Below are 27,156 nucleotides of genomic sequence, written 5' to 3' on the forward strand. Positions count from 1 at the left end.
AAAATGACAATAGTGCATAAATAACAAAAGACTACTACAATAATCATTATGGATAGCTAGTGAAATGAGAAAATGTATCTATGCGTTTTATTTTTTTTTATATACATTTGTACATGTATATAATTTTATCTAGTGAGTTTTCAAATCTTTTATTTAAATGTACATGTACTTTTAATCGTTTGCTTAACTTAAATAGTTTGATATCAATACTTATTTTTCATTTAAATAATTGGTTAGAATGTCAATATATTACCATTTTCAACTAAGCATGGTTTGAATCATTGAAATCAGCCCATTTCTCACGTTTACGATAACAGAATGAAAAAGGTAATTCCACATTTGAGAATCTAAAGTATTTTAGGGGATATTATCAAAATCGTACATCAAAACGATGTTATTGGCTAACATCATCCAAAAGCATTGCATGCAACCAATGTATCACCTTGCAAATATATATATTAGTTTTACAAAAAAATGTTTACTCGCAAGCTCGTGCAATATAAAATTCTACTCGGAACAATATTCCCCAGTATTCATGCAATAACCGGCTATATTATTGTATTTAAAATGTGTCAAATATCAAACTTATTCTTTCCCTGTATTTTAACTCGTTTTTTTGGTAAAATATTATTTTAATCGTTTAAAGCTATTTCATTTGATATTTTATAGTTTGTCTTTTTATGTTATAAAATACACTACTGTATCAGGTAAGGGTGAAAGTTGGCGCCTCATAAAACCTTTTTTATGCACCTGTCGTTAGCCAGGAGCCCGTCGTTCTGTAGTTCTCGTTTTTATAATGATTAGGCCATTGTTTTTCCTGGTCGAATATGTATGTAACGCTAGTTATTTTGGGTATTTTATAACTTGCTGTTCCTTGTAAGCTAAGGTTTCGTGTTGAAGGCCGTACTTTGAGATACATGTATGATTGTTAACTTTTTATACATTGTGACTTGGACAAAGTTTCCCTACAAATACCTACCTTTTATAAGTACTCACTTAGAATTCCTGTTGTCAGCTATAGGTTAAACGCTTGAATTGTAGCCAGAAAGTGTGGTGTTTATTATATTTAGCCACACATCAAAACCCTAACATACATGTTTGTGCATAACTAGTACAGAAGTTAAACTTTTCTTATATGTATGTCAAATATGTTTTATCCTAGCAGGCAACGCTTCCAATTGTCTTCCCTTCAAAAGGTTGCTACATAACGTCTGAACTGATATTTTTATACTATTTGAATATAGTTTTCTGTTAGGCGAGTAATCATATTGGATTTTGTCAACACAGTATGTCATCACATGATAACGTTTAGCATATTTCTTTCTTTAGAACTGCAGAAATAAACAGTGTCGCCGTTGGTAATGACAAAGTCTGAATTGCTAACGTATAATTCAATAATAAATCTTATATTGACGTATTATGGACTCCAACAGCGACAATATTTGGCAGTCATATATTCCGCTATACAGCATTTGATATTAACAGGTAATTTTCCATCATATGAGATAAGTGAAAACTTGAATACCACAATGTCAGAATGGAGCTACATGTAATGACTGAGTCAACGGATATAGCTGAACATGTGCTGACGGATTCACTGACATACACTGTCAGATAGGTAAAAGACGAAATATCAATTTTAACGCAACATTTTACTTTTTCTCTAGAACGATGTTAGTCACTACAGTATACTAATAAAGTTAATACTTAATTTGTTTTAATACAAATATGCCAATATTCCTGTTCAATTTTGAATATTTACTTGGATATTTCATAAAGCATAAGTTATGCGTTATCACAACACATACTTGTCATCATCATTTCGATTGAATGCATTTAAACTTATTTTGATCTCGTAAGTATTTGAAAAATCTCGGTCATATTTGACGACAAGTATATCTATATATAGTTAAACTAAAACAAATTAAAACCGAACCACTCTTGTACAATCTCACAATTTCAAAGTTGACGGAGGTAGAGTATTTACAACAGAGACTGCATAGTATTAGTTACATAGTGTGCTAGTGACCTAATACGGTATATATGGGGTCGGTAAATTCCATATGGGGTGAGAACAAAGTTTTAAAACCATGTTTAAAATTCAATGTTCTACATAAGAAAATGCCATAACCAAATCAAGAATATAACAGTTGTAAATGTTTCGCTTGATGTGACTCTTGATTTTACCTTTTGATTACTGACTTTCCCAAGTCAGGAACCTCTGACCTTTGTTAGTCTTGTATTATTTTAATTTAAGTTTCTTGTGTCCAATTTGGAAATTAGTATGGCGTTCATTATCACTGAACTAGTATATATTTATTTAGGGGCCAGTTGAAGGACGCCTCCGGGTGCGGGAATTTCTCGCTACATTGAAGACCTGTTGGTGACCTTATGCTGTTGTTTTTTTCTATGGTCGGGTTGTTGTCTCTTTGGCACATTCCCCATTTCCATTCTCAATTTTATTTCTGTTTTGAATTTTCATTGGAGTTCGGTATTTTTGTTATTTAACTTTTTATGTCATCAAATAAGCAGATAAAAAAATTCGAAGGCATCACCCACACTGAGACCTCTTCCCCCAAAACAAAAACATATAAATTCAAACATTACCAAAAAAGTCCAAGTAATGACAAAAAAAATCAAGAAAAAAATGAATTTTTCTTGCGTCATATAATGTAGTCATTAACACAAGTTTTAAAGTGAAAACTTGACGAAATAACACTGAAAATGTATGTTTTCTTTACAGACATAGATGACTGTGCCAACAATCCATGTCAGTATGGAACATGCAATGATCGAGTTGATGATTTTCACTGTGATTGCGGAACCTTCCTCACAGGCAAAACATGTAAAAAATGTAAGTACAATAGATAAATAAAAGCAATAAAAGATTGACAACAACTACCTAATAAGTGAATTCAGGCTACATGGATTGTTCACTATTCGGATTGTGCATCAGATTTAACTCCTTTTAGGGTTCATGCGATTCTCTGTTGATTACCTTTATTTTATACTTTTTAATAGATGTTTGAGTTTCGAACATTGATAAACAATTACTACTGTTGCCTTAATTTTCAACACCACACCATTAACTCAGAGGATTTGATCATTTAAAAAACTTCTATTTTGGAATACGTTCGAGGTTATACATTGAAAAACGTAGTAAAATATAATAAGTGCATATCATATACAATGAAAATATAAACAAGTTGAACGATAATCTAATGCACTCTTATGGTACCGACACTATATGTATTCAGTAAGCAGTACGATGGACGTGAGAACGCGCCATACTGGAAAACAAATCCCTTAAACACATTCGTAACAAATATTATACATGACCATTTTATATAAGAATTCGCTGGACTGGAAACATTCAATTTGCTTCTAAATCTCACGAAACTCTGATGAGAAGGTCCTTTAAAAATGCAAAGGAAATATTATCGAAGAGAAACGTAGACGTAGTTAAAACAGTATACCAATATCCTGTGCACCAGGTGTATAAGAACAAAGCAAAATATTGCTTTGATTTAGGTTAACTTTTATAAGGAAATACAGAGTATTCAAGTAAATAAACCAATTGAAGGCAACAAAAGTAGCACACATGTATCAATTTATTAGTAATCCTCAAGAATTTTCAGATATCGCTATGAGTACGCTATGTGTTGAAAAATGTCCTGTTTTATGTTTCAAGAAAAGTTTGAATTGTTCACAACAAAATTTGAAAACAGAATGTACTAGTAATTTACTTATTTAAGACATTCACAACAATAACATTTTCTGTCATTAAACATATACAATTAACCTATTTGTAATTTCATCATGGTCCATAGCTTTTATAGATTTAGCATCTGCTGCAGTTCTTGCGACTTTTTGTTGTTTTTTGTTATTTTAGGTGTTTTTTTGGAATGTAAGTTCTATGAATACAAACAATAGTATTGACTTCTTAGAAGTATTTCAGAAAGAAAAAAATCGTCTTTTTAAATTTTTTTTTTATATAAGCAAGCAATAGTTGTAGATCAGACATGTTAAAGTGTGATATTGTACTTGAATACAGCCACTTTCTACTTTTAGTTGAATGTCATATTGGTCATATAGATATATTGTTACGGGTTAAAGCATAATGATAATGATTGTACCAAACACAAAATTTCCATTTAAACATTATATATAGTTAGTTATGTCGTTTACACTTATTGTCATATGTTGTAACATATATATTTGTTGCAATAACATATACTTCTTTATCAGAAGTTATCGTTATGTCGTTGATTTTTTTCTTATTCATAAAAAAAATCGAGTTTTGTTTTTTCTAATGTTGTAAGTCTTTTAAATTGCTTTTCATTTTGTACAATGGCATTGTCAGATTATGTTCGACTTAAGAGTTTTAATGTCCTTTGGTATCTTGTGCCATTCGTTTGTAATAAGGAAAACTATATATTCTCATTGAACGAAAATCAAAGCAGCAAATTGAATTTTTGGTCTCGTACGTAAGTTAATCCAGACAGACGTGCCTCCCGCATGGAAATCGACATAATTGCTTATTTCCTTTTTTTTTCGCATAGTTATATGCATATTTTTATACAGTAATAGTTGTTTACATAAAAAGTAAAATCACAAAAATACTGGACTCCGTGGATAATGTAAAACGTGTAAAAAATTCTTTAAGCAAATGGTAAAATCAAAATGTAAAACATATCAAACGAATGGACAACGACTGTCATACTCCTGACCTGGTACAGGCATTTTCATATTAAAATGGTGGATTGAACCTGGTTTTATAGCGCTAACATACTCGTGTCAAGTTTTTATTCACAATTAACAAAGTCATGATAATTTCTTCATCAGTTGGTCTCTTGTGGAGAGTACTCTCATTGGCAATCATACCACATCTCCTAATTTTTATAAAAAGACACACAGAGGTCTACGAAACACTCCATCGTTTTGAGGCGCTAGCGTCGTTTTACTTCAGAAGATGGAATATATTAATAACACTAATTTCTCATAAAGAATTTCTCTTTTCTTTACCAAAAGTTACTCCTAACGCAAAGCATAAAATATTAACGAACAGTTTAGTAATCAATCTGAATGATGACTACTGTAGAAAAAAGAATAATTAAAGGGAAATATGAGATAATATCAGATTATTACATGGCATTTTTCATATCGCATGTATTATCAGCCCTAGGTTCAATATCAGCCCAAGAGCCGCATGGCTCGGGGGCTGATATTGACCGAGGGCTAATAATACATGTGATATGAAATAATGACATGTTATGATCTTTTTATCATATGCTTCGACAATGGAGAAAAATCACATATTCATATATTGATCCTTTTACGTGGTTTCCAAATAGAAGTTCAAAGAGTGAAAAGTTCATGGACGTCCGACCCCAAAGTTAGTACATTCGATATGAAATCTTTCTATTATATGCCTCAACAGAGAAGAAAAACATTTTAATATGTACTAAACGACAAAAAAAAAAATAAATTCAAACATAAACATAATGAACACTGTTTGGAAAAGTCAACTTTTTTTTTTAAAGTAACTTTCTAAATTGTGTTTGAAACTTTTAAAAAATGCATTTATTTAATAATTTGATTGTTTTTTTGTTTTTGTTTTTGTTTTTTATTATTTTACAAAATATACTTTCCAATATTCAAATAATTGTTTTGTACACTACTTTGTAATGTTTTTCAGTGAATACGTAGCATTGAGGTGTATTTTCCGGAAATTGCTAAGTATCACCGGAATGCCATGCGATAATATAACGTTACGAAAAGGCATGTGATAACACTCGAAGCATGTGATAAACATTTCATATCAGCCCGCTAAGCACCAATTCGAAAAATATGGAATTTACGTTAATTTAATGCTATTATCATACAGTAAAAATCATATGTTATTTAGTCTAAGTATATAATAAACAAGTTTACAGTACGCCTAATATAAAGTTATTTTTGGTCGAGTTTTAAAGTGTTTATCTGAACTCAAAAGAAGAGTGAGACCATATGTGACGACAAGGTCAGGATGTATGCTATTACCTACTTTTTGTGTCGTGCTATTAATGTATTGTTTCCTGTAAAGATATTGGATCGACTTGCCGAAAAAAAAACCAACACTAAAAACATAAGAAATTTATAGCCTTTATATTTAAGAATTGATCACAATTTTGACAAAAATTCATGAAATAAGAAACAATGAAATTAATTCCATTTTTATACAAAAACGAAAACGACTTCATTTGAACAAACACGAAAACATTTTAAGTTTTACTATATATCATTAGAAGTTCTCCTGGATGTAAACAAAAAGCAGGCAGGAATTCAGTAAAAGAGCATACTTTAGTTGCTTATATCATAATTTGACTTATTACCAATGGTATTTCAACTGATCGGGCGGAGCTTATGTTTTAATTTGAATAAGGACAGTCTATTTGAAGATGTGTGTGATAAGAATGATTGCCGTTATAATTATTACTGATTTCTAATCACCTTTCACTGTCATCAAAGGAATTTACAAAACAATGACTGGACTTCATTGATGAGTTTATCCTAAAACACCTATCTGTAGATGGACTGGTTTATTGTGAGCGAATCGGTTAAACTCCGCCCAGTCAAGTGAAATAAATCGAGTAATACATAACAACAATACCACGGATCATTTTGTGCTATCATTATATCGAGGGAAATATATGTGTAAGCATCATATTTAATACAAATAGTTTGTCCTCACATCAGATTAATCACAGTTCAATTTATAGATTTATGTTATATTTAAACAAAGATGTTTCTGTGAAAAAGTAAAGGATAAACTTGGCGACACCAACATCAGTATAAACTATATACTGAAAGATATATTGTCAAGTGAGGTATTCGAAAATTATAAATATATAATTCTTGCTAAAATTGCCTCATAAACCATATTATTTAATCTTACGAAATGAAAGCTTATGACGGAATTAAATAGTTTTTCATCCAATAAAAAAATAGCATTTATTTGATTTAAAAACCTGTCGTAAAGTTTAACAAAACGATTTTAGCTCTATATACATTAACATCTATAATCTGTTTTTATAGTCATGATAACTGTTTCTATACATCAATATAAGCATGGAAGCTTTAATAATGGTTAATAATTAATGACCGATTTATCTATAGCATAACAGTTGAACTGTTCCATTAACAATGTGTAATAGTCGTTCTCATTTGTTCGTCATAAATACTTCTATGAGTCTGGTACCACTATAGATTTGCATACACCGAGTCGTTTTTTAAATACTCTTTGATACACCTGTAGCAATATTCATACTGGTCCTGTCAAAAAGAAACACGCAGTCATTTAAGAAACAACATTTTAATGATTCAGATCTAGACAGTCGGAAATTATATTAACCTCACAGTTGGAAACTTAAGACAATGGAATATAGTAAACATTGAAATTGATAACCAAAACTAAATGATTTTTGTTTTCAAATGAAGCATATATATATATATATATTGTAGATTCTTACATTGATACGAGTGGATAATCGGATTTATCCAATCGAGATAGTTAAATTATCAATTTTAAAGTCCGAGCCTCGGCGAGGACTTTGAAATTTATAATTTAACTATCGAGTAACTATGTAAGAATTTGTTTCTCTAATGATTAAAAAATACATTTTCTTTTTTTTGTTAACCGAAAATCCCCTTCGAGTGCCTTTTACATTGCACGAAGTTGTCAATTTCATTAACACCTGTTATAGCATTTGATTCATCCAGTTAGCTAAAAAGGTCATGACCCTTAAAATCATCCAATGATCTTCTGAGATCACCGGCTACCACATGTTGATTAAATTGTTTTATACAATGGGTTCAGAAAGGGATAAATTTCCAAAGAATTAAAGAAACAAATATAAGTGTCTCTGAACAAAAGTTTTTTTACCCTAGAAATGTACTGATGATAAAGCTCTTCCAATTCGTATTTAATTTTTTCTACAACTGATTTGAGTCAAGTGTTACTGGTGAATATGAAATAGTTGAATCATGCGATTGGCATAGTACATAACGTTTGTGATAGATTTGTAATAGATTTTAGCCTCAAACATTAAAAAAAAAAAAACAGATGCACGATTGTGTTTTGCTGTTTTTTTTAAATATCATCCCCTACATCTGAAACATTCGGCATAATAAAACATTGGACAATTCATTGTGAAACTGGAACAATGTACCTATTTGAAAATAGCTATAATAGGATCTGAAATACATTTAATGTATGATGAATGAAGAATTCTTGTACATTTTGGTTTTATTCCCCCCCCCCTGGTGAATAAGAGATGCAAAGCATGTCTAATCACACACAATAAACACCATGATAAGTATTCCGTCCAGTATCTTTCTTAGCGTTGAATAAATAAAGTATGAAAACTTTAAAGCTGACATTTAGATAAAAATCTGAAATTAATGATTTTGAATATTTGAAAGGGGTAAATAGGATACTATGTTTGCTGTGTTGCACTTCAGTGTTGATATTGATTTTACTCTTAAAGTTGGTGTGTTTCCCTCGGTTTTAGTTAGTTTAGATTATTTTCTCTCAATCGACTAACTTTTGAATACCGGTGGCTGTATTTGATACTGACCCTTTTACAATGCTACCGTTTTATTTGTAAAAAACTTGCATTTACAATTTAGGGGCCAGTTGAAGGACGCCTCCGGGTGCGGGAATTTCTCGCTACATTGAAGACCTGTTGGTGACCTTATGCTGTTGTTTTTTTCTATGGTCGGGTTGTTGTCTCTTTGGCACATTCCCCATTTCCATTCTCAATTTTATTTCTGTTTTGAATTTTCATTGGAGTTCGGTATTTTTGTTATTTAACTTTTTATGTCATCAAATAAGCAGATAAAAAAATTCGAAGGCATCACCCACACTGAGACCTCTTCCCCCAAAACAAAAACATATAAATTCAAACATTACCAAAAAAGTCCAAGTAATGACAAAAAAAATCAAGAAAAAAATGAATTTTTCTTGCGTCATATAATGTAGTCATTAACACAAGTTTTAAAGTGAAAACTTGACGAAATAACACTGAAAATGTATGTTTTCTTTACAGACATAGATGACTGTGCCAACAATCCATGTCAGTATGGAACATGCAATGATCGAGTTGATGATTTTCACTGTGATTGCGGAACCTTCCTCACAGGCAAAACATGTAAAAAATGTAAGTACAATAGATAAATAAAAGCAATAAAAGATTGACAACAACTACCTAATAAGTGAATTCAGGCTACATGGATTGTTCACTATTCGGATTGTGCATCAGATTTAACTCCTTTTAGGGTTCATGCGATTCTCTGTTGATTACCTTTATTTTATACTTTTTAATAGATGTTTGAGTTTCGAATATTGATAAACAATTACTACTGTTGCCTTAATTTTCAACACCACACCATTAACTCAGAGGATTTGATCATTTAAAAAACTTCTATTTTGGAATACGTTCGAGGTTATACATTGAAAAACGTAGTAAAATATAATAAGTGCATATCATATACAATGAAAATATAAACAAGTTGAACGATAATCTAATGCACTCTTATGGTACCGACACTATATGTATTCAGTAAGCAGTACGATGGACGTGAGAACGCGCCATACTGGAAAACAAATCCCTTAAACACATTCGTAACAAATATTATACATGACCATTTTATATAAGAATTCGCTGGACTGGAAACATTCAATTTGCTTCTAAATCTCACGAAACTCTGATGAGAAGGTCCTTTAAAAATGCAAAGGAAATATTATCGAAGAGAAACGTAGACGTAGTTAAAACAGTATACCAATATCCTGTGCACCAGGTGTATAAGAACAAAGCAAAATATTGCTTTGATTTAGGTTAACTTTTATAAGGAAATACAGAGTATTCAAGTAAATAAACCAATTGAAGGCAACAAAAGTAGCACACATGTATCAATTTATTAGTAATCCTCAAGAATTTTCAGATATCGCTATGAGTACGCTATGTGTTGAAAAATGTCCTGTTTTATGTTTCAAGAAAAGTTTGAATTGTTCACAACAAAATTTGAAAACAGAATGTACTAGTAATTTACTTATTTAAGACATTCACAACAATAACATTTTCTGTCATTAAACATATACAATTAACCTATTTGTAATTTCATCATGGTCCATAGCTTTTATAGATTTAGCATCTGCTGCAGTTCTTGCGACTTTTTGTTGTTTTTTGTTATTTTAGGTGTTTTTTTGGAATGTAAGTTCTATGAATACAAACAATAGTATTGACTTCTTAGAAGTATTTCAGAAAGAAAAAAATCGTCTTTTTAAATTTTTTTTTTATATAAGCAAGCAATAGTTGTAGATCAGACATGTTAAAGTGTGATATTGTACTTGAATACAGCCACTTTCTACTTTTAGTTGAATGTCATATTGGTCATATAGATATATTGTTACGGGTTAAAGCATAATGATAATGATTGTACCAAACACAAAATTTCCATTTAAACATTATATATAGTTAGTTATGTCGTTTACACTTATTGTCATATGTTGTAACATATATATTTGTTGCAATAACATATACTTCTTTATCAGAAGTTATCGTTATGTCGTTGATTTTTTTCTTATTCATAAAAAAAATCGAGTTTTGTTTTTTCTAATGTTGTAAGTCTTTTAAATTGCTTTTCATTTTGTACAATGGCATTGTCAGATTATGTTCGACTTAAGAGTTTTAATGTCCTTTGGTATCTTGTGCCATTCGTTTGTAATAAGGAAAACTATATATTCTCATTGAACGAAAATCAAAGCAGCAAATTGAATTTTTGGTCTCGTACGTAAGTTAATCCAGACAGACGTGCCTCCCGCATGGAAATCGACATAATTGCTTATTTCCTTTTTTTTTCGCATAGTTATATGCATATTTTTATACAGTAATAGTTGTTTACATAAAAAGTAAAATCACAAAAATACTGGACTCCGTGGATAATGTAAAACGTGTAAAAAATTCTTTAAGCAAATGGTAAAATCAAAATGTAAAACATATCAAACGAATGGACAACGACTGTCATACTCCTGACCTGGTACAGGCATTTTCATATTAAAATGGTGGATTGAACCTGGTTTTATAGCGCTAACATACTCGTGTCAAGTTTTTATTCACAATTAACAAAGTCATGATAATTTCTTCATCAGTTGGTCTCTTGTGGAGAGTACTCTCATTGGCAATCATACCACATCTCCTAATTTTTATAAAAAGACACACAGAGGTCTACGAAACACTCCATCGTTTTGAGGCGCTAGCGTCGTTTTACTTCAGAAGATGGAATATATTAATAACACTAATTTCTCATAAAGAATTTCTCTTTTCTTTACCAAAAGTTACTCCTAACGCAAAGCATAAAATATTAACGAACAGTTTAGTAATCAATCTGAATGATGACTACTGTAGAAAAAAGAATAATTAAAGGGAAATATGAGATAATATCAGATTATTACATGGCATTTTTCATATCGCATGTATTATCAGCCCTAGGTTCAATATCAGCCCAAGAGCCGCATGGCTCGGGGGCTGATATTGACCGAGGGCTAATAATACATGTGATATGAAATAATGACATGTTATGATCTTTTTATCATATGCTTCGACAATGGAGAAAAATCACATATTCATATATTGATCCTTTTACGTGGTTTCCAAATAGAAGTTCAAAGAGTGAAAAGTTCATGGACGTCCGACCCCAAAGTTAGTACATTCGATATGAAATCTTTCTATTATATGCCTCAACAGAGAAGAAAAACATTTTAATATGTACTAAACGACAAAAAAAAAATAAATTCAAACATAAACATAATGAACACTGTTTGGAAAAGTCAACTTTTTTTTTTAAAGTAACTTTCTAAATTGTGTTTGAAACTTTTAAAAAATGCATTTATTTAATAATTTGATTGTTTTTTTGTTTTTGTTTTTGTTTTTTATTATTTTACAAAATATACTTTCCAATATTCAAATAATTGTTTTGTACACTACTTTGTAATGTTTTTCAGTGAATACGTAGCATTGAGGTGTATTTTCCGGAAATTGCTAAGTATCACCGGAATGCCATGCGATAATATAACGTTACGAAAAGGCATGTGATAACACTCGAAGCATGTGATAAACATTTCATATCAGCCCGCTAAGCACCAATTCGAAAAATATGGAATTTACGTTAATTTAATGCTATTATCATACAGTAAAAATCATATGTTATTTAGTCTAAGTATATAATAAACAAGTTTACAGTACGCCTAATATAAAGTTATTTTTGGTCGAGTTTTAAAGTGTTTATCTGAACTCAAAAGAAGAGTGAGACCATATGTGACGACAAGGTCAGGATGTATGCTATTACCTACTTTTTGTGTCGTGCTATTAATGTATTGTTTCCTGTAAAGATATTGGATCGACTTGCCGAAAAAAAAACCAACACTAAAAACATAAGAAATTTATAGCCTTTATATTTAAGAATTGATCACAATTTTGACAAAAATTCATGAAATAAGAAACAATGAAATTAATTCCATTTTTATACAAAAACGAAAACGACTTCATTTGAACAAACACGAAAACATTTTAAGTTTTACTATATATCATTAGAAGTTCTCCTGGATGTAAACAAAAAGCAGGCAGGAATTCAGTAAAAGAGCATACTTTAGTTGCTTATATCATAATTTGACTTATTACCAATGGTATTTCAACTGATCGGGCGGAGCTTATGTTTTAATTTGAATAAGGACAGTCTATTTGAAGATGTGTGTGATAAGAATGATTGCCGTTATAATTATTACTGATTTCTAATCACCTTTCACTGTCATCAAAGGAATTTACAAAACAATGACTGGACTTCATTGATGAGTTTATCCTAAAACACCTATCTGTAGATGGACTGGTTTATTGTGAGCGAATCGGTTAAACTCCGCCCAGTCAAGTGAAATAAATCGAGTAATACATAACAACAATACCACGGATCATTTTGTGCTATCATTATATCGAGGGAAATATATGTGTAAGCATCATATTTAATACAAATAGTTTGTCCTCACATCAGATTAATCACAGTTCAATTTATAGATTTATGTTATATTTAAACAAAGATGTTTCTGTGAAAAAGTAAAGGATAAACTTGGCGACACCAACATCAGTATAAGCTATATCAAACTATATACTGAAAGATATATTGTCAAGTGAGGTATTCGAAAATTATAAATATATAATTCTTGCTAAAATTGCCTCATAAACCATATTATTTAATCTTACGAAATGAAAGCTTATGACGGAATTAAATAGTTTTTCATCCAATAAAAAAATAGCATTTATTTGATTTAAAAACCTGTCGTAAAGTTTAACAAAACGATTTTAGCTCTATATACATTAACATCTATAATCTGTTTTTATAGTCATGATAACTGTTTCTATACATCAATATAAGCATGGAAGCTTTAATAATGGTTAATAATTAATGACCGATTTATCTATAGCATAACAGTTGAACTGTTCCATTAACAATGTGTAATAGTCGTTCTCATTTGTTCGTCATAAATACTTCTATGAGTCTGGTACCACTATAGATTTGCATACACCGAGTCGTTTTTTAAATACTCTTTGATACACCTGTAGCAATATTCATACTGGTCCTGTCAAAAAGAAACACGCAGTCATTTAAGAAACAACATTTTAATGATTCAGATCTAGACAGTCGGAAATTATATTAACCTCACAGTTGGAAACTTAAGACAATGGAATATAGTAAACATTGAAATTGATAACCAAAACTAAATGATTTTTGTTTTCAAATGAAGCATATATATATATATATATTGTAGATTCTTACATTGATACGAGTGGATAATCGGATTTATCCAATCGAGATAGTTAAATTATCAATTTTAAAGTCCGAGCCTCGGCGAGGACTTTGAAATTTATAATTTAACTATCGAGTAACTATGTAAGAATTTGTTTCTCTAATGATTAAAAAATACATTTTCTTTTTTTTGTTAACCGAAAATCCCCTTCGAGTGCCTTTTACATTGCACGAAGTTGTCAATTTCATTAACACCTGTTATAGCATTTGATTCATCCAGTTAGCTAAAAAGGTCATGACCCTTAAAATCATCCAATGATCTTCTGAGATCACCGGCTACCACATGTTGATTAAATTGTTTTATACAATGGGTTCAGAAAGGGATAAATTTCCAAAGAATTAAAGAAACAAATATAAGTGTCTCTGAACAAAAGTTTTTTTACCCTAGAAATGTACTGATGATAAAGCTCTTCCAATTCGTATTTAATTTTTTCTACAACTGATTTGAGTCAAGTGTTACTGGTGAATATGAAATAGTTGAATCATGCGATTGGCATAGTACATAACGTTTGTGATAGATTTGTAATAGATTTTAGCCTCAAACATTAAAAAAAAAAAAACAGATGCACGATTGTGTTTTGCTGTTTTTTTTAAATATCATCCCCTACATCTGAAACATTCGGCATAATAAAACATTGGACAATTCATTGTGAAACTGGAACAATGTACCTATTTGAAAATAGCTATAATAGGATCTGAAATACATTTAATGTATGATGAATGAAGAATTCTTGTACATTTTGGTTTTATTCCCCCCCCCCCCTGGTGAATAAGAGATGCAAAGCATGTCTAATCACACACAATAAACACCATGATAAGTATTCCGTCCAGTATCTTTCTTAGCGTTGAATAAATAAAGTATGAAAACTTTAAAGCTGACATTTAGATAAAAATCTGAAATTAATGATTTTGAATATTTGAAAGGGGTAAATAGGATACTATGTTTGCTGTGTTGCACTTCAGTGTTGATATTGATTTTACTCTTAAAGTTGGTGTGTTTCCCTCGGTTTTAGTTAGTTTAGATTATTTTCTCTCAATCGACTAACTTTTGAATACCGGTGGCTGTATTTGATACTGACCCTTTTACAATGCTACCGTTTTATTTGTAAAAAACTTGCATTAACCAAATATTATTTACTCAAACGAAACTTACAAATTCTGTGAAAAATTCAGGTCGTCTAACTTGCATTGTTCTAACAACTTGGAAAACATCAATTTCATCGTCTATCTCCATTTTTTCCAAGATAAGTTTTAGTGCAACAAATACCCCGCTTTTACTGCAACCATCACTGAAAAAAAACACGGAGGTTGTTTTATGTTTAAAGAATAATGACATGACCGTATGAATGATCAAGTAACAATAACTAAAAATAAATGGTCTAATAAACATGGCAATATCTTTTGAACCTGTCAGATGAGTAAGAATGACCATTTCAGTAATTGAATATGAAAAAAATTAAATAAGAAAAAAGATTGTATTCTCATAGGCAATTATACCAGGTCTAATTATATTTAAACTATATTTCTTATTTGAATGTTCTATGCACTTTTCAAGTAAGCCAATATCAAATTTAATGGCAACATTTGCATTTAATTAAAAGTTAAAACTGTTCTTCGCCATGCAATAAATGATAGATTGTCTTTAAAAAAGATTTTATCATAGGAAATTAACACCTAGCAAGATGTCTGAACAGTACTCGTTTTATACTGTTATGATCTTTAATTCTGAAAAAGGAAACAAATTGAAATATACAAATATGATTCATTTGTGTATTTTACGGTCCTTACTATTTTCGACGTGTATTAATTCCATAACATTATGGGAACGAAACACTTATATACAATCATCTTGCTAAACTTAAAAAGTCCAAATGTGTTATGTTAACAGTGTTGCAGATAACTTCGTTGTGACCAACATACGAATGGCATATCACATCGCATAGATAAAAAATATTATGCAACAGAATATCTATTTCGACATTGTATGTATGATATTCATATGTTAAAGACGTACCTACACACAACAGTAATTGGACCTTTCTGTTTTTTCCAGCACTTTATTACTTTTTTCAGCAGGTCAAGTAAAATATTTGATGATATCATTGCAGCATTGTCTACTTTACTTGTGGTAAAAACAGTTATTGTCATCGGTTCCTTTTCCTGAAGAAAAAAACCCAGAATGTATTATTACAAGTTAAATTGTTTAATAAAAATCTCTTATTGGTCAATTTTGAAATAGAACAGACGAATGGCATATCACATCGCATAGATAAAAAATATTATGCAACAGAATATCTATTTCGACATTGTATGTATGATATTCATATGTTAAAGACGTACCTACACACAACAGTTAACATTTTTAAACAAAGAACTTTTGGGTTTGTAGTGATGTCTGCTTGTCCCTTTTGTTTTTAAATTTCATATTGTAACGTCGACGTCTAATCGTTTTTTTTAACGAAAATATTTCTTGAAGTTATTTCAGGTCGCACGGTTGCCTTTAATTTCTTACATTCACTTCATTTGCACTTGATGGATAGCTGTCTCATTCGAATATACACTTACACTGTTTACTGGCCTGTTTTCGTTTTTTTTTGGTTGATATGAAAAGTAAAATCATAAAATTACTGAACTCTGATTAAAATTAAAAACGAAAAGTCCCTAATTAAATGCCAAAATAAAAAGCTCAAACACATCACACGAATGGATAACAATTTTTATATTCCTGACTTGGTACATACATCTTCTAAAGAAGAAAATGGCGCATTAAACCTGGTTTTATAGCTAGCTAAACCTCTCACTGAAATGACGCATAAAATTCCGATATATATATATTGACAACAACGTGTCTCCTTAGACAATTTATGTGGTATTATGAAAGTCGCATAAAGTTCCATGATATCGATTTGTACAGTTCTTTGTTTAAAACTTTTGGGTTTGTAGTGATGTTTGCTTGTCCCTTTTGTTTTTAAATTTCATATTGTAACGTCGACGTCTAATCGTTTATTTTAACGAAAATATTTCTTGAAGTGCGCATGTGGTACTATTTAATCCAGGTTCGCAGGTCGCACGGTTACCTTTAATTTCTTCCATTCACTTCATTTGCACTTGATGGATAGCTGTCTTATTCGAATCATACGGAATAACTTTTGTTACAGAGGTAACAATAGCAGAAAATACTTATTCTGCTCAGGAAAAAATCTTTTATAACCTTCACATTTACCTTATGGCTCAGAGTAAGCTTGAGCTCCTCTGGATTCGGTGAGTTGTCTTGCACAATAGTTAAATCTTGAAACTCCAGCACTTCCTGTCGTCCTAAACACAACGGAGCATTCTAAGAGAAAAACAATAGTTTTTTTAATAACTTCTTTAAATATAACCCGTTTCAATTAATTTTAAGCAGGTGTAAAAAATACAAATGAGAAAAAAGCACATTAATGTATGGCCAACCATGTCTTCAAATGAAATAAAAAACAATACCGTTTTATTAACATACTTTATTCAAATCAATACATCTTATAGTATACATTTTAACAATAAAAATTATTTAACAACAGTCATTGTAAAATGTAGAGAATAGATATGTGGCGGAGATGGACAATTACCATATAATAAATAAGGAATGAACAATTGTGTATTATGGAACACATTTAACAATTGGTACCCAAACTATTCAGTTCTTTTCTCCTTTTGAACTGATAACAACTGCAAAAGTTTTAAACTTAATGTTTTTTGGCTAATACTATGTTCTGTTAACTACCACAATGTTCCTTGTTACATTCAAAAATAAAATATAAGCCTTTGGAATGATAAAAAGATATTTTGTTTCAAAAGATACATTTGTTTGTTGTTTTTTTTAACAATTTTTGCTTAATTAAGCAAATGAAAAATTGATAAAAAGGAGCTTTGCGTGATTTTTTTAAAATGAAACGCGCTATCGTTAAATGTATTTCAACTTCATACACTCAATGTTATAATGACGATATCTTACCTTATTCAACTGGTCCAACAAAACAACAATATGAGAGTTATGGTCATATACCATTGTCCAGAAATCAACAACAGTTTCTTCAAGTGGACACTGAGTTACTAAAATCTTACTGCCATATGTATATTCCTGTAAATGAAAAAAATGCATTGTATTATATATGCGTAGGACAAATGATGCTTTCCGCTGTTATCACGAAGTGAAATCATCCATGTTAATCATCAATTTGGATATCCTTTCAGAAGATTAATATGTGAAAAAGACTTAAAAAAACATACAAACAAAAATATAATGCATTATGAATCCACTTTTGTTTTTGATTATAAATAACATTATTCAATTTGAGGGATGGGATGCAATGCAATCTAAATCATTCTATTTCATGTTTTAAGTAGCAACTTTCAGCAGCACCGAAAAAAAAAGAAAGAAAAAAAAAAGACCCGGCGTAATAATATATACGTGTTCAAAAGGGAATTGCATATTGGGAATTTTAATATTTAGAAAATAAATGCATGAGTTTTGCTTGAATAAACCATCGTCCGAAAGGCTTCGTCAACGATCGGTGACGACACACGAATAGCTAGATGTAGCCTTTGTTTAAAAATATAACTACTAAATTGAAATATAAGTGCGAAAAGTCCTTATAACATACCACTCAAACCTAAACATGCATTGGAATTTCCCCGAGAATATTTTAAGTTGTTGATACCAATGTATCTCCCCAATTTTTCTTTGTATCCGTCAATATATAGAGAATAATACATGGCAAAATCTGTATCACATGCCGTATCATCCCGAGATACCGATATCAGCCTGAGGGTCTTTAGGCCCGAGGGATGATATTGGTCGAAGGTGATACGGCATGTGATACAGATTTTGCCATTTTTCATACGCTTTATCATATATTTCAACAGGAGCGTAAATATGAAATGATTTATGGTCCCTAGCACCTGGGTAACCCTCACTTCTACTTTTGTCTTGTTTTAAAAGCCTTAAAAGAACTGTTCAATTACTACTCCGAACAACTTGGGTTACCTTACAATTTGCTTGTTGTTGTTTTAAAAATATTTTGTTTATTGTATTGTTTGTTTGTGTTTTGTATGGTATTTTATTGCGTTCTTTTTTGAAGTTGAATTTTGCATTGGTGTGCCAGAAAATATAAAAAAAACTCGGCGTTTGTGACGTCACATGTCAAACACTGACGTCATTCAATAAATTGCGTCACGCCCGAATGACTGTTTATTTAGGACACATTTTGCGGAAAAATATTTCTTGAAAAGCTTGCATTAAAAAAAAAAAAAAAAATAGGGGTGAGATAAAGGGTAGGGGTGTGATGAAGGAAGGGTATGATAAAGGGTGCGCATCACAGTTGTGTGATATAGATTAAACAGCAGGCTATTTATCAAATATTCAAAACTTTTGCATTTACTACTAAATATATAAGTATTTTTAATCTAATGTAAATTAATTATAACAGAAAGTTTACCCACGGGTATAATCACTGCATTGATGTAATCAGTACGCGTTCCTGAATGTGACATTGTATAAGGTCTATATCTGTTGTCTAAAACAAAATAAAGTTAATTAAGTATTTCTTTATTGTTTGATATCTGTCACATGCTGTGCAACGAACTATGTTCTGTTTTTAATTTAGTATTGTCGAACGAATGAACCATCATTTTATCATTAAAAGTAAAATATTTGATAGATAGATTGTAATTTAATTTTCTATCCGAGACAAAATTCCTCTTAAATAAAGATAAATAAAACATGTCATATGCAGTTCTATCTAATAAAATCATCAACGCAGCACAAAATTGAAAATGCAAAACAATTATATAAATAAAATGTGTAAACTGACAAATTCAAGGAAACATTTTTTTTCGACAGTCGTACAATTTTAAATACTGCCGGGATCGTCAGAAATACAGCCAATGTCCATGAAACGAGGTGCCTTCACAGATATATATTTTCTTCGTATCAACGATGACTTTGTTTTTGTTAATGTCGTTGTCAAATTTGAAATTTCCTATCTACCACACTTTTTTGTTTGCGTTCTTGTTAGATTAATTTGTACGTTTGTTTGAATTTTTAATCAGTTTAATCAGTTAGATATGTTTCACAGTTTTGGCTGTTTGATCCAAATTATTGTTACATCAACCTATAATATCTGTTTCGTTTGCTCACTCAAATTTGCCGAAATATAAAGTTAACATTATTAAACCGCTGCTCAATTATCAAAAATCAATTCAACTTTTACGGGTTACAAGCTAGAACCGATGGAAACACAGCAACGGAACTATAAATAACTGTCATAAAAATGTTCGGAAAATGCATGTTCTAAGTCAGAAAGATAGCAGTTGTTTTTCAGTATCACAATGAATGTTAACAAAAATGCTCAGCTTCAAAGCAAATTCAAAAAGGAAGGAGTCCATAAAAACTTACAAAATCAGAAACTATAATTCAACAGAACAAGTAAAACAACTACCATAATCTTGACCATGTTAAGACATTTCGAAAATGGTTGGTTGAACCTGATTTTATAGCAAGTATTCAGATTCAGCTTATTATAAATGTCATGTTATATAATTTATAAACATCGTTTTCAATTGATACAAATTGCATAAACTAAAGGTATGCTTTACTTACGAGGAAATATTTTCTTTGTCGAATTTTTTGATATATTGTCTTTTGATGTAGCAGCAGAAAATGCCGATGGAGGATACACAGGTCTTAGAGTTTCCAATCTCTAAATCAAAGATAATTTAATTGACAACTTGTTATAATACTGATTGTTAGGTAAATGGTTGTACATGGAAATCTTTGACTTAAGTTAACTTACCAAATAAACTCATCAAAGGTACCAGAAATGACATTTTGTAATTACGTCGCGCGTTTCACAAAAAACTCATCAGTGACACTCGAATAAAAAGAAATTAAAAAAGCCAAATAAAGAACGAAGTGGGAAGAGCATTGATGGCCAAAAATTCCTTTAAATTTTGAAAATTCCGCTTAGTAAATCTATTCTTGAAGTAGAAAAAATAATTTCCCCTTAAAATCTATGAAAGGTAATAACAAAGTCTAAGTTGTAATTACAAATACATGTAAAGATTGTACAGGATCAGATGAAAACATTCTATTTTTAAGTTGAGACAAAGTGATTGTAATTTCAAGTGGTAACACATATGTCTTATGCTGATTCAGGTTACTTTTAAAAAAATAGGCGTATGATTTATATGAATTGATTTGACATAAAGTATTTCTTTTAACTCATTTTTAATGACTGTAAACTATACCTGAAATTCTAGTTTATAAAGTTTTTGATTTTGTGGTAATTTCTTCTGTTCTTGGTCTGAAATATATTGACAGAACTCTTTCTTTAGAATAGATGTATCTGGTACTGTGAACAACTCTAACAAAGCCTCAAAGATTGCCTCATATTGTTCCTGTAAATGAAAACGACTCAATTGTTAAGATGATATTTTCTTTTTATAGTTCTTTTGAAGAGTTTTTTTTAATTATTTCTCCCAGTTTTAACATTCATAAAATAGAGTGGTGGCATAAGTAGTCAGTCTTTTCACCAGCCTTATCTTTTTGACATGATAAATTTTATGGAAGTTTAATTGGTTTTACACCATGTGATGAAGTCATGTTAGAGTCATTAAGTTTTGTATGGTGGGGTGTTTCATAAGAAAATTTCCCCTATAATTCAGAACAATTCTAATGACTTAAATCTGATCCATTATATTTTCTAGTTTATCTTATTATTTTTATGTCACAAAACACTGCCATATTTGATAGGATTCAAATGCTCAAACACATTTATCTAAACTTAACAAAATGTACTTAATTTGCCTATCACAATCTTATACAATAGTCTTTGTTTCAATGATAGTTGCCTTAGATTAAGCCAAAACATCTTAAAATTTAATGTTATCAAATTCGTGTTAAAAAAGAGAGGAAGAATGACAAAGCCATATTGAACCTCAGAAGACGAAAAAAGAATAACAAAAATTAGTCAAACTCAAAATGGAGAGAGGCCATAAAAATTGACAAAATCTAACGCTTATTAACGAAACAAGTGAAAACCAACTGCAAAATATCTGACATGCTACAAGCATTTTCCGAAGAATCCAAACTGACAATGTCATGCCAAAAAATGATAAACCACAAAAATATAAACAAGTTAGAGTTTAAACAATGTCCTACATATAAGTAATAAGATAATGCAATTGAGCCATGTAAACGAAGTACGTGGCGACACATATATTGCATACATGAAGTATACAAGTATGAACTCAAAGTTTTAGTAAACATTACAACACATCAAAACATTTTCTGGAAAATGAAAAGACTATGTAATAACTAAATTCGACTGCTTTCAAATTTTTTTGAAATTTTTGTTTCTCATTTCATAAACAATGAGAGAACACAATCGATACATTTAGAATTGAATTAAAGATATTCCAAGCAAATTACAAATGAGTAGAAATGTAGGCATGCCTCCTTAAAATTTAAGTCATTTAAGAGCATCACTGAATAGACATGTATTGTCGAAATGCGCATCTGGTGCAAGAAAATTGATACCGTTAATTTTATTACTATCACTGGGTCGATGCCTCTGCTGGTGGACTATTAGTCCCCGAGGGTATCACCAGCCCAGTAGCCAGTACTTTTGTACTGACATGAAAATATGGATTTTTTTTTTGTGTTATTAAAATTTGCTGTTACAAAATGATAGAAATTGTTACAAATTAAGGAATGTATCTCCCTCATGCAAAGCTCTGATTCCTTTCACGGATTTGGCTATACTTTTTGGACCTTTTGGATTATAGCTCTTCATCTTTTATATAAGCTTTGGATTTCAAATATTTTGGCCACGAGCATCACTGAAGAGACATGTATTGTCGAAATGCGCATCTGGTGCAAGAAAATTGATACCGTTAATTTTATTACTATCACTGGGTCGATGCCTCTGCTGGTGGACTATTAGTCCCCGAGGGTATCACCATCCCAGTAGCCAGTACTTTTGTACTGACATGAAAATACGGATTTTTTTTTGTGTTATTAAAATTTGCTGTTACAAAATGATAGAAATTGTTATAAATTAAGGAATGTATCTCCCTCATGCAAAGCTCTGATTCCTTTCACGAATTTGGCTATACTTTTTGGACCTTTTGGATTATAGCTCTTCATCTTTTATATAAGCTTTGGATTTCAAATATTTTGGCCACGAGCATCACTGAAGAGACATGTATTGTCGAAATGCGCATCTGGTGCAAGAAAATTGATACCGTTAATTTTATTACTATCACTGGGTCGATGCCTCTGCTGGTGGACTATTAGTCCCCGAGGTTTTCACCAGCCCAGTAGCCAGTACTTCGGTACTGACATGAAAATACGGATTTTTTTTTGTGTTATTAAAATTTGCTGTTACAAAATGATAGAAATTGTTATAAATTAAGGAATGAATCTCCCTCATGCAAAGCTCTGATTCCTTTCACGGATTTGGCTATACTTTTTGGACCTTTTGGATTATAGCTCTTCATCTTTTATATAAGCTTTGGATTTCAAATATTTTGGTCACGAGCATCACTGAAGAGACATGTATTGTCGAAATGCGCATCTGGTGCAAGAAAATTGATACCGTTAATTTTATTACTATCACTGGGTCGATGCCTCTGCTGGTGGACTATTAGTCCCCGAGGGTATCACCAGCCCAGTAGCCAGTACTTCGGTACTGACATGAAAATACGGATTTTTTTTTGTGTTATTAAAATTTGCTGTTACAAAATGATAGAAATTGTTATAAATTAAGGAATGTATCTCCCTCATGCAAAGCTCTGATTCCTTTCACGGATTTGGCTATACTTTTTGGACCTTTTGGATTATAGCTCTTCATCTTTTATATAAGCTTTGGATTTCAAATATTTTGGCCACGAGCATCACTGAAGAGACATGTAATGTCGAAATGCGCATCTGGTGCAAGAAAATTGATACCGTTAATTTTATTACTATCACTGGGTCGATGCCTCTGCTTGTGGACTATTAGTCCCCGAGGGTATCACCAGCCCAGTAGCCAGTACTTCGGTACTGACATGAAAATACGGATTTTTTTTTGTGTTATTAAAATTTGCTGTTACAAAATGATAGAAATTGTTATAAATTAAGGAATGTATCTCCCTCATGCAAAGCTCTGATTCCTTTCACGAATTTGGCTATACTTTTTGGACCTTTTGGATTATAGCTCTTCATCTTTTATATAAGCTTTGGATTTCAAATATTTTGGCCACGAGCATCACTGAAGAGACATGTATTGTCGAAATGCGCATCTGGTGCAAGAAAATTGATACCGTTAATTTATTATTAACCTTCTTCTTAACTATGGGTATGGAATTTCAACAATTAAACTTACATATGTTTGAACCATATTCATTCTGTCTTTTCTCATCATCTGTATACATTCCATAACATTTATATGACCAACTTTCTTTCCATTTTCATATAATGCATCTATTGCTATAAAAGTCCCTGTCCGTCCAATTCCAGCGCTGTATATGTTATAAATGTATATTGGTTATTATATCATTATTATGTGTATTAATAACAGGACAAACACATGCAAAGTATTTGTTATTATATCATTATTATGTGTATTCTATATACTTGTTTCAGCGCTGTATATTTTATAAATGTATATTGGTTATTATAGCATTATTATGTGTATTAATAACAGGACAAACACATGCAAAGTATTTGTTATTATATCATTATTATGTGTATTTTATATACTTGTTTCAGCGCTGTATATTTTATAAATGTATATTGGTTATTATAGCATTATTATGTGTATTAATAACAGGACAAACACATGCAAAGTATTTGTTATTATATCATTATTATGTGTATTTATAACAAATATATTTATAACAAATATTCAAATATTTGTGCATTTTTTGAGCAAATCATATCAACAGATACATCGTATATATGTATACTTGCGTTAAAAAGAAGATTGATTTCAAAACTTTGTTCATAGTAATTACTTAGGAAAAGTTAAGATAAATTTCTAACTATTAGTTAACATTATTCTAACTGTTTTACACAATTTGTATCTCAATATACAGGGTATTATTATAGAAGATGATATTTGATGAGGTGATGTTTACTGATGAAGGGTCGACACCGCTACTGATAGACTGTTGCTGGATGATATCAATCATGATTTATATAACATCTTTCTCGAATTCTCCTTTGATATATAAAAAAAAAATTCGTAAGATGTTAAACAGTCCTCACGAAACATGCTTACCGTTTGAAGATTTGTCTATTTCTATATCCACAATCGGCATACACACAAGTAACTATTTGCACATCCTTAGCGATTTAATGTTTAGGTTGAAAAATTCTTGATGAAGATTAATCTATAAATATTTTTAATTTTCTTACCCGATGACATACAAATGGTTTTATTAGACGATCTATCTTTTCACATAAATACCTGCAGTGTACAACCATTGGCCCATGTTGACAACATGTTGTACTTTTGACTTTCCTGTAAAAATTTACAACTTTGATGCTGTCTGGAACACCATGGTCTGGCCACTCAGTAAAATGAAAATGGTGAATTTTTCTTTCTTGCTCCCTCTGAAATAGGAGAATACTACATGTATTTGAGGTCTTTTATCCGTGCAGGTAAGGAATTTTGCTGTAATTGAAATATTCGACATTAACATTTGAATTCGAAAATATTTTTTTATCAGTAGGATAGTAGATAAAAGAATACAACTTGAAGTCCTAAGCATGATATGTGTCCTAGAAATATTAGTAAAATCCCAAAATTAAGATATCATATCATCACAATGTATAACGTCCATATATGGCAGAGTATTCTGCTAAATCGATAACAAATATAGAACGCGAAGATGGAAACAAATCAATACGGCTGTCACTCTTTCAATGTGTGAACGGATGTATCTTTGATGTAACATATAAAATTGAGAATGGAAATGGGGAATGTGTCAAAGAGACAACAACCCGAATAAATAAAAACAACAGCAGAGGGTCACCAACAGGTCTTCAATGTAGCGAGAAATTCCCGCACCCGGAGGCGTCCTTCAGCTGGCCCCTAAACAAATATATACTAGTCCAGTGATAATGAACGCCATACTAATTTCCAAATTGTACACAAGAAACTAAAATTAAAATAATACAAGACTAACAAAGGCCAGAGGCTCCTGACTTGGGACAGGCGCAAAAATGCGGCGGGGTTAAACATGTTTGTGAGATCTCAACCCTCCCCCTATACCTCTAACCAATGTAGTAAAGTAAACGCATAACAATACGCACATTAAAATTCAGTTCAAGAGAAATCCGAGTCTGATGTCAGAAGATGTAACCAAAGAAAATAAACAAAATGACAATAATACATAAATAACAACAGACTACTAGCAGTTAACTGACATACCAGCTCCAGACTTCAATTAAACTGACTGAAAGATTATGATTTCATCATATGAACATCAGGCACAATCCTTCCCGTTAGGGGTTTAGTATCATACCATCATAACATATATGAGAAGAACATAACCCGTGTCATGCCAACAACTGTTTTTAGAATAAATGTGTTTAGTTCCGATGCAAAGACCTTATCAGTGACTCAATATTAACGCCAAAATATGCAATCTTTAATGACTTGACAACAGTATCGTAATTATATCCCTTCTTAATAAGTCTATTCAAAGGTTTTGTAAGTTTCAGAGGTGAATACTGACACCTTTGTGCTTTATAAAGAATATTACCATAAAAAAATGGATGTGAAATACCTGAACGTATTAGAAGTCTGCATGTTGAGCTATATTTACGAATGATGTCTTTATACCGATGATAAAATTTAGTAAATGTTTTGACTAGTTTGTGATATCGAAAACCCTGGTGTAATAATTTTTCAGTAATACATAAATTTCTCTCGTTAAAATCGAAAACATTGTTACATACACGAGCGAATCGTACAAGTTGAGATATATAAACACCGTAAGATGGTGACAAGGGGACGTCACCATCTAAAAACGGATAATTAACGATAGGAAATGAAAAATCATCCCTTTTATCATAAATTTTAGTATTCAGCTTTCCATTAGTGATATAGATATCAAGATCGAGAAAAGGGCAGTGGTCATTGTTAGTATTAGCTTTATTTAAAGTAAGTTCAACAGGATAAATTTCATTAATATACATGCTGAAGTCGTCATTATTGAGAGCCAAAATATCAT

General features: G+C 30.9%; 2 protein-coding genes and 1 long non-coding RNA gene across 5 annotated transcripts in view; all 3 read right to left on the minus strand.

Annotated features, from left to right (window-relative positions):
• Positions 1-27,156, minus strand: part of LOC139489619 (multiple epidermal growth factor-like domains protein 10) — a 297,206-nt gene that overhangs the window by 107,111 nt on the left and 162,939 nt on the right. The gene's annotated exons all lie outside the window — the stretch shown is intronic.
• LOC139489695 (uncharacterized) lies at positions 13,585-16,048 on the minus strand. The gene is made up of 3 exons (XR_011656221.1): positions 15,911-16,048; positions 15,050-15,185; positions 13,585-13,669 (listed from the first exon to the last, which is right to left on the minus strand). It is a non-coding gene; the product is annotated as an uncharacterized lncRNA (long non-coding RNA).
• Positions 16,225-25,503, minus strand: LOC139520652 (receptor-type tyrosine-protein phosphatase T-like). The gene is made up of 8 exons (XM_071313501.1): positions 25,386-25,503; positions 24,300-24,435; positions 21,181-21,330; positions 20,534-20,633; positions 19,375-19,448; positions 17,888-18,013; positions 17,120-17,230; positions 16,225-16,236 (listed from the first exon to the last, which is right to left on the minus strand). The coding sequence occupies exons 1-8, from the start codon at positions 25,400-25,402 to the stop codon at positions 16,225-16,227; spliced, it is 726 nt and encodes a 241-aa protein (XP_071169602.1). The 5' UTR covers positions 25,403-25,503.

Source organism: Mytilus edulis, chromosome 1, assembly GCF_963676685.1.
Source record: "Mytilus edulis chromosome 1, xbMytEdul2.2, whole genome shotgun sequence".
Taxonomy (NCBI): domain Eukaryota; kingdom Metazoa; phylum Mollusca; class Bivalvia; order Mytilida; family Mytilidae; genus Mytilus; species Mytilus edulis.

Coding starts and splice junctions, on each gene's coding strand:
- LOC139520652 (XM_071313501.1), bottom strand. Junction 21,331..24,299: donor TGAATATGGTTCAAACATAT/GTAAGTTTAATT, acceptor TTTCATTTACAG/GAACAATATGAGGCAATCTT. Junction 17,231..17,887: donor TGTTGGACCAGTTGAATAAG/GTAAGATATCGT, acceptor TTTTTCTCTTAG/AATGCTCCGTTGTGTTTAGG.